The following is a 9,847-nucleotide window of genomic DNA, read 5'->3' on the forward strand; positions in this document are numbered from 1 at the left end:
AGAACTGAATCAGCAACTATTTTTCAGAAAACCTACCTGAAAAGAGTTCTCAAGTTTGCCTTTCACTGTTGAAGCAATTCTCTCAAATATTGTGCATCCTGATGTAGAGAGAGAGTGCATATGTTGTGGTGACCAAGTAAAGCCAGAAAATGCTAGAAGGTCAGGCAGTATCTATGGGAAGATGCTTCTTGCTTTTTCCTATTTTTATTTCAGATTTCCAGCATCTTTTGATTTTCATTTAATGTTTTGGTAACCAGACATGGTAGAATGCACGAACACTAGTTGACCAGAATCCTGAGTCCCATTCTTATGTTTTTATTCACTTTATATTTGCTGCTGAGGTGGTTAAAAAGAAATTGGTTAAAATACTACACTCTTCTTGGCAGAAGCGTTTTCAGTCTAAAGGATCAAATCTCTTGCACTTTTTCCAAGTTAGTCAGCATAATAAGACACCCATCACAAGCAACTGTGGGTTGTGAATAACGTCATTGAGATAACCTAGAACATTAATGGAATCGATACTTTAATGCCAAAATGAACTGTCATACAATTTACATTGCATTTCCCCTCCAGTCGGGAGACAAAAAAAGAATTGATGTCTGTACATCAGTTACTTTCATAATGGTTTTATACAAGTATGTGAAACCACCAAATAAGTATTTTAAATGGAAAAGATAAGAGGAAAGGTTGAGTGCAGGCTTTCCCATCCTGGCATCCACAGACCCCTTGCTTAATGGTATTGGTCCAAGGCACAAAAAAGATTGTGAACCCCTGATTTAAAGGGATAGGGACCAAATATGGACAAGAGGGACTACACTAGGTGGGCTTGGCCATCGTGGGTGATTTGGGCCATAGGATCTATTTCCGCACGCTATTACTTTGTGACTCTCTGAATGTTAGTCATTATCACGTAATTAACCATCATGCGAACTGTGCTTATGAAAATGAGCCTGAAGATAAAATTAATATAAAATTTTTATAAGAAAAACTTAAAACGTAATCATAGTTGATCAGTGGCTCTTTATTTATACTGTATAAATAATGTATCCTTCCAGTCAGCAGTGTCATAGATATACTGCTTTGCTAACGGTTGTTTTTGTGGCAACATGCGCATCATAAAAGTAATCCATTTTCACTGAACATTTTGAATTGCTCTTAGCTGCAAATATATTCTACATTAAGTACCATGATGACCCAATTCCAATTAAAGTCCTATTATGTGTATTTTGAATTTATTATGAAATAGATGAATTATTTAAGTGCATATTCAGTTAAGAGTTGAGGCTGGACCACGCAGGTAATTAGTTCTACAACTGCATAATTAAGTATTGGAACTAATGTACATATAATGTCCAGTTTATAGCCCTGTAGAATCCTTTGCTGCATCAAAATAAGCTTGTAATACTCCATTAAAATTGAGGAGGTGCTTTTAAGTTTATATAATCTTATCTGAAAATTATACCTTAAAGCTTGTTCCTGAAAATTTAAATCCAAATGCACTTCCTGCCATTTATCAGGCAAATGGTGATCCTGTGCCATGGATAAACCCATGGCATGCAGTGTCACCCCAAGATTCTTTAAATCCCCCCCATAATAAAAAGATACATCATGATCATCTTTACCACCAAATGAAGCAGTGAATGATGTTTTTTTCTAACAATCCAAAAATCTCATGCCGGCTTTGTACCAGCTGGACAGTTGCAAGAGCATGTGATGTTGGATGGTACATTTTGAAATCGTCCCAGACACAGTGTACACATCAGTGTATGGATAAGAAATGATGGGCCAGTTGGCATTGGCTTCATTTTGCTGATGTTGTTTTCCTTCTGTCATTAGCGAGTGAACACTGGGTATTTTGTAATAATAATGGTAAATATTGTACATAGTTTAGCGTCTGCATAAATACTTAGCTGTCTTTTAAAGGGATTAATATTAGCAATTTTAACAGGTTTTCTAAAATGCATTATTAATTTCAATCTGTCCTGTTGCACTTTTAATAATAGTAAAACAATGAATACACATAAATAAGCAACAGAACTCGTGCTTCTTCCTTAAAGTCCATAATTATTGTTACTAATTCATTAATCGATGATAATCTCTGCTCAAAATTACCATGGCAGGTGATTATTCTTTTAAGAAGATTATTGCCAATTTGGGTACATGCTCTTTATAGGTTTTCTTTCTGGTCTCATCTTTGGTTATTCCTTAACTTTTGTCATCCACCGATCTGCTTTATAAAGTTAAAAGTTACTTAAATTCTCTATTAATGCTTTTCTGTTAAAATCTGGAACAATTTTTTGTGAAGTTTTAAATTGGCTTGGTTTTTGTTCTTCATTGGTTGTGATTATTTTTATTTGGACATTGCCTTACAACTTACAAAGGTTAGCAGGATGGTTTCCTGCATTCCCTGACAAAACTTATCAAAAATTATTTGCTAAACATTTTGTTACTGGTATTGCGCTGCTAATTTTGTCAGACACATCCTGAAGTAAACCCTTACCAGTGGGTTCAGCTTTTTTTTTTAAAGAGGAGATTTAGCCTTACCTGGGCCACAGGCAGTCACAGATTATCCATGTGTCTTCCAGAATAGTTTTCCCCACCGCAGTCTGTTCACACTGCACGGTCCTCCTAGGGATTCACAAGCAGATCTGTCTGGATTTCATCCTGCTCTCATACCACCTTGATTTTTTCCCCCCCTTTACTATGCTGCTTTCCAGTCTCCTGGCCCAAAAAGCCTTGTCCTTGCAATGGCCACAAAGGTGACGCAGAGGTGCTTCCTCACAAACCTGGGTTCAATCCTCACCTTGGCTGCTGTCCATGTGGAGTTTGCATTGTCTCCCAGTGTTGCTGTTTCCTCCCATTTCGCAAAGAAGGGTTGGCTGTCAGCCAAGTAGGTTAATGATTGGTCCAGACTTAATGGACCAAAGGATCTGTGTGACTTTGACATACAACCATTCTACATTTGCGCCCCCGCCGCCACTCAATGATGATCTGATGGCCCTCCACAGATCCCTTCCACCTGTATGAACTCGTTCTCACGTTAAGCAAATTCTCCTTTAACTCCACCCACTCCAGCTATGGGAACTCAAATAGGCCCAAGCTCCACTTGGCTCTCTGTGGGATAAACAAAACAAAGTGAGCTTCAGCCTCATCCCTCAAATCTTGTTTTTGGTTACACTTAAAGGTTTTGGTGAAGCCTCCACAGTTATTAAATCAACCAGCACAAATATGAGCTCAGGCATTTAGAATGGCCACTCTGCCTGATAATGACAGCAGTACCAGGATAAATGGCAGGAATAAAAGGTAGCATCAAACCTCAATGTGGCTAGTGGCTTTCTTTCACTGCAGCTCCAGAGTGAGATTTTATAATTTCCCACATCTTTCTCTCCTTAATACTCCATGTAAGTTTTTCAATTCTCCCATGAATTCAATCCTTAAGTAAATTGACATTGCACCTCTTGGGTTAAAACTTAGAGATATTGTGGGTAATGTTATCTCATCAATCTAGTTTGAAGTGAAGCCAAGTCCCAGCAATGAATGTTGGGATATTGTGTCACCTGCTCTTATTGATAGACTGCTAATCTTAAACAGCAGATGCCATTAAATATTTACCACAGAAGCTGCCTTTTGGATGATAGTTGTTGCTGATGTGAAGTTAAAAGTTTTTTTTCCCTTCTTCAGAATGAAAGATTCATTGCAAGACTGCTCCAATAACCAGTTACAATAAATAATTAATTACATTTCCATTAGTACAACAGAGATTTATTAACTAGTGTATGTAAAAGCAAAACAAGTCTCAACACAATCCTTTTTTTTTACAAAAAAAATCTATGCTGTCTCATTAAAAGGCAATACTTTAAAACATTTAAACTGTGTAACTTTGTGCATGACTTGTTAACTCCTTGGCTGCTACTGCACACTCACTGGGGCAAGAAGCAAGGTGCATTGCAAATCAAACAGCAGGAAAGATTATTCATTTGTATGCAAGCTGTTTTTAAGAAGTACTTAAAACAAATTTGCTCTTTGAGCTAGAGACCAGCGAGAATGGCTAAGATGTTCCTAGGTTTCCATAATCGCTTACTGATCTGAATCCACTGAATTTTACTATGTTGTCTTGTGTTTGTCTCTGTTAATTAAATATGTATTTTGTGCTTTTCAATCTTACAGAAATATTGCTGACCATCTGGATTGCTATTCCTCCTGTCTTCAACTAGGTCCAGAAGGTCCACGTGCTTGCTGATGTACAGTGCAAGGTCAACATTTAGGTGGTAACAATTATACCAACAAACAAGCTCCACCAGATCAAGCCAAGAAAAGTGCAGCAGCCAATTGAACTCTCAGCCAGTCTCAGAGAAATTCTTATTACAAGTGTTGCTAACAGAGTGACAGGCTCCTTAGTAGCAACGTACTTGCCTACCGAAGCTGCTTTGTCCATTAATTGCATTCACCATAAGTGTGACTTAAGTCTGTCCTCACAACAGATCGACATCGGCTTCGAACCTTGTCCGATGAATGTATTTCTATCGTCGTTTTGCAGAACGATCAGCTCTTTGCGCTTTTTTTTTGATCCTCGGTGGTTGCTGACTTTTCTGCTATTTAATCCAGTGTGCAGGCTTTCAGCCATATTTCCCTTCAGTATTTAGAAATGAAGCCTTTCTTTAAAAGGTTCTGCTGTGAATATAAATAAACATACCAATAAGCTGAAAACTGTAAGAATAAAGAATTTGATTTGGAAGGTATTTAAATGGAATATGAATTTTGTTTCTGATAAAGCCAAGTGGGGAATAGACTTCAGGTGGTTTGTGACTTCTGTCAGCAAGAGTTGGTGCATTATCTTTTCATGCTGTGCTTGTGTTCTGCAGTCACAGTTAAATATCCAGGGTGCATGAAACTTTTGCCCTAATTTTTCATTATATTGATGAAATAATATAATACTTTGGCTCTGCAGACTGAGGCTACCTATTAAACATTATCAGCTCCACAGACTCCCACCTCTCACACCAGATTAACTTATCTGACCATAACTGTTACATGCTGATTGAAAAATATAGAATTACCAACATCTCATAATAAGACCAATCTAATGCTTTGCTGTGGTTACCAATCTAGACAGGTGACCAAATGTGTAGCTTCTTCACTTTCTCTCTCTCTCTCTCTCTCTCTCTCTGTGTCTCTCTCACTCACACTTACTCAGACTCCTGATTGTTCTCCCAGGCCAGATCTACATGCTAGATCCGATAGCCTGTCAGAGATGGGGACTCATGTTCTGTACCCATGCACAAAATGCAGAATAGTTTTCTCTTGGTCGTTTGGACTGTCTCAGGAAAGCCCTTAATGCCACCCTGCCCCCAGACCCACTCCAGTGCCCCAACAAAAGGCAGGAATTTGTAACTATTTCCCTCTGCAGTACAACAGAAGAGTCTGTCACACACCCAGACAGAGTTCCAATTCGACGACTAACACCCGATCTTCCTGCAAAAAAAAAGTTCCCATCCTACAAATGTTAATCACTCCCCTCGGCGCTAAAGGCCAGCTACCTTATCACCATCGCCACCGTCCCTTCTTCAAGAGCATGACTGTTTGCTCCTCACGGGCTGTGCTCCTTCCACCGGTAGCAGCAGACTAACAGACTGGCTTGTTTCGGCTCCTTTGCGGCCTTATCTCTGTCAACCAGTGTGATCCAGCCTCTCCTCCACACAGGCTGAGGTGCAGCACGGAGTCCAGGTGTATCACTGAAAGCAGCTAGGTAATTCTCCACCTCAATACTTTCAAATAATTCTGCAATGGCAGAATATCAAAAGCAAGTATAAAATGTTTCCCTCTTTGGTGTACATTTCTTGTCCATTTTGTACAATTTTCCAGCAAATAATGTTTTTCATTAGCACTGGTCAAAGTTAACTGAAAAGTCACGGGTTTCTGAATACCCAGCTGGGTACTAATGCACAGACAGGAAAATTGAAGAGTTATTTTTTATTTTAGCTGGACTTTTAAAATGAGGAGATGCCCTGTGTTGAGCTTCACTGCTAATTCATGGTGATTTAACATTGCAACTCAGTAATCATGGAGAGTATTACTAAAGTTAATTTTCTAATTCTGTTAATTGTCCCTGAACAATCATGTGGTTTGGGACTGAACTGTACAAAGGGGTTTAATTTCAGGGTCGTGTAGGTAAAAACTTAATCTGCATCTGACGAGAAACTCACAAAATGGTGCGTACTATCTTCTGTACAGAACCAATATTGCATTACAGGATTCATTGCCGTTCTGGTATCAAGTCACATAGTTTTTTTTACTCTAATGCAAAATTCATCATGTTAACCATTCTATTGACCCCTGAATATGTTTGGAGTTAAGGTTTGTTGAGTTTCTTTTGATAGGTGTGTGGGAGGGGGTTTAAGTGTCTTCTTCATTCTGCATTTATTATGTAGCCAATCAAAGCTTTTGGCTTTGAAAAATTAAGCAGATATTGTGAAACATACTCTCACAATATACCAAATGCTACAATATCAGCAGTTCCATTAAGGCAGACTATTCAATGCAGTTTAGTTCCAACGCAATGCTATCCTAATATGTATATTAGATCCAATCATTATAACTATTAAATTCACCTTCACACTCATGACTTTGCTTCTGGTGTGTTTAGTTGAGTTTACTCGCATAAGCTTGCATGGGATAGTAATGCTTGCATTGTGAGCTATAAAAATTAAGGTATTATGGACTGTTCAAGCTTATTGTTTTAAACTAAATTGTTCATTGCAGTCCGATTGTGCTGAGGGCGGACCTTTTTGTGAGCTGCAGAACCCTAGTGCTTCATTATGATTTCCTAAAGTCAGTGGCAGTTTCCAAAAGCTAAATTGTGTAGATCTAGATTCAGACGTCACCACAAGTAAGAGAACACAAACAGCCATAACATTTTCATATGGTACAGTATTTTGTAAAATAAGATTTGATGACTTTTGGAAAGCTGTTAGCTATACAAGAGTGATGTATGTAACCAAGCAATAAATTTTACTTGAGAGCATTATGTTTTACATACTTGTGGTATTTTGATGAAGTAAAATTCTTAAGCTGCTGATTTAAAGTGAGGTACTACAGTATTATATTAGATACCTTAGCAGCAGTGTCTCTCGTTTATTTTGTAAATAAAAGAATCATGATGCCTTGATAGGTAGCTAACAAGTCTGTTTCAGTAGCATTTGAGGCCAGTGTCTTAAATGGCTCTTCTAATAGATATTCTGCAGCCACTTTTAGATTTCCAAAATGTTTGAATATCATGCCAAAACCCCAAACTGCTACTTTGGTGCATGTAGCTTCTCTCAGTCTAATTTGTGATTTAAATTGGGAAAAATGTGTTGAATGGGTTGGAAGCAGGTGTTTTATTATGTAGTTTCTCTCTCAAGCTGTAACATTCTGAGTCCTGATACCTCACTGTTTTTGTGTCAGGCTGTATGGAACATGCTGTCATTTAAGGCCCAAAACCCACACTGATCATATTGATCACTGTACAAACTGAATACAGACCTGTTTTTGCCTCAACAGTTGCTTTTAGAAAGGAAAAGCTGCCACATCTCAGCTATAGATTGTTCATTTGATAAAGAAATGTATTCTATCTGTGTGTCCAAATAACATTGTGTTTCAGATTGCTTTGGTATGATATAGCTTTATGTAAATACTGCTGTGAAATAGAAAAGTATTCTGAAATGCAGGCATTTAGAGCCTAGACCTTTGCATTTATGTCTATGGGAACATTGTGTAATAATCCAACAAGCTTTTCTGTATTTACCCTATTTCATATCTCTGCTTTAATTTGAAATATATGGTTTGTGACAGGGTGTTATTACTTTTGAAAGTGTGCAAATAACCACTGTGTAGTTACCTACAGAGCCAAAAGATTTAAACACAAATATCTAAATGGAAGGGGGGTGGGTAGGTGTGTTTCACACGTTCATTTAAACTCTGCACTGAAACCCCATTTTATATCGCCTCTAGATCTGAATGCATAAAGGTCTACTCTCTTAGAAAGTGGATCATGGGAGCTACTTTCATTGGGAAGCAACATCTTTGATTGTATTATGTTCAATCTTAAACATTTTCCTCTAACAGACTTAAAGCAAAAGGAATCAAAGCTAACATTAAGAACAATGTATTCTAGTGGTGTAACATTGCAGACAAGCAGGGCTGTGTTGCTCTGTTTTGCAAAATCCAAAGATTTCACTGAGTTGATTTTAAAATACAGTACAGCTAAGCCATGGTGTGTTGGTGTCATTCAACATCATTTTATAGTATTTCTACACAGTTGATTGTTGACTGGATGCAGACCCGTTCTCTGCACAAACAATTCTATGGATTTTCAATTTGATAGGCAAACCCCGTCTACTTTTTCATTTAGAGCTTGAATTTGTTTTGTAAGATCTGTCAATTTCTTAGTACAGTGCAGGAACCTCAAATGCTATAAATTAGCATAATGCCTTAGATATGTTTTTATGTCCTGTATATTCCTAGCAGCTCTTTGTTGTATTATATTGTTTGTATAGTGAATTGTGTAAAATTTTTTGGATGTGTCATCAGTTATTATTTTTTTGTCAGATAAATAGAAATAATGGTTGCCTACTGCAATATGGACCCATGATTATTGCTTCGTTTTTTTTTACATACATTACTTTGTTCCTTTTGTGGTCAGTAGTGGGGCACTATTTGTAAACTTTTCTTCCCCCCACCCCAAATCTCTGAGTGGTGTATATTGACGAATTGCAAATTCTAAGCAATATGTAAAGTAAGTTTCTTCAGCAGAAGGCTTACAGTGTTGCAAGTTCAGAGATGTATTTTTTTTAGTTCACACTAAACACTTTTTTTTCCTTTGGGCATCCATGTTTGTATCCTTATTGTGAGCATTTTATGCCAACTTAGGTATATTCAAAAAGATTAAATACATTTATGCAAGTTGTTAACTAATATTGCTTTTGCTGAGGTCATTTGCTTAATTGATGTTAAATAATGCTGTTGTAAATAAAGAATCCTGTTATTGCGATGTTTAATAAAATTTAATTCCTTTGAATTTTGCATACTTTTTAATGGAGTTGCAACAAAATGCTTTTAAGCGATCCTTGGGTTGTGTTAGGTAATACAAACTTAGTATGGAACTAAGTCATTTACATTACTCACACAAAGCAAGATTGAGATAGTCCTTAAAATTTTCTGTGGTGATGGTGACTGCTGATTTTAGTCGCACATGGTTGCATACCTTCAACAGCCTTTAATTATTTGTCTTACCTGATGATAGACAAGTAAGTACACTGCCTAACTTTCATTCAGTAGGGTCTTGTGACTCTGAGCTCCCCTTACAGCAGTGTTGGATGTGCAACTTCTGTGTGCAGTAGACAGTGCCCCCTGCAGGCACTCCTACACCACTGGAACTGTGCTGCAGGCAGCACTGAGATTTGTTCATAACTTCCCACAAGACCTCCCTCAAAGCAAGAAGGTTCTAAGGATGTGCTTAGCACAATGAATTGAAGCTGAGTTCAAGCTTGGGTTGTGCGTATTGCACAAAACATTTATAGAACATGGCCCTCTGAGCATTAATGTGTTTCTGAGCTTCTGACCAAAATCCTTACAGTGACCACGTCATTAAAATCCCTTGCTTGTACTGTATTTAAAATAAGCTACAAAAGCTATCGGCTGGGTTTGGTCTGCCTGATGGCACCATCAAATGTTGATGCTGCTGCTTTTCCTCAGGCTGGTGAACCTGAGGAAGATGGCAAGCAAGGCCCCATCCACTGTCAAAGCCCTTCAGGGGGAAGAGGGTGGCCCTGTACAGTGCCTGGCCTTCCTTAAGCAGAATGTGCCCAGG

At 38.0% G+C, this 9,847-nt stretch overlaps 1 protein-coding gene across 9 annotated transcripts in view; it reads left to right on the plus strand.

Moving 5' to 3' along the window:
• Positions 1-9,055, plus strand: part of ncoa2 (nuclear receptor coactivator 2) — a 320,940-nt gene extending 311,885 nt beyond the window's left edge. For all 9 annotated transcript variants that reach the window (XM_073040731.1, XM_073040742.1, XM_073040720.1 and 6 more), the window contains exon 22: positions 4,168-9,055. In XM_073040731.1, coding sequence (XP_072896832.1) covers positions 4,168-4,179 — 12 coding nt within the window. In that variant the 3' untranslated portion in view covers positions 4,180-9,055. The remainder of the gene's footprint in view (positions 1-4,167) is intronic.
• The last annotated feature ends 792 nt before the right edge of the window (positions 9,056-9,847 follow it).

Source organism: Hemitrygon akajei, chromosome 1 (genome assembly GCF_048418815.1).
Source record: "Hemitrygon akajei chromosome 1, sHemAka1.3, whole genome shotgun sequence".
Lineage (NCBI taxonomy): Eukaryota > Metazoa > Chordata > Chondrichthyes > Myliobatiformes > Dasyatidae > Hemitrygon > Hemitrygon akajei.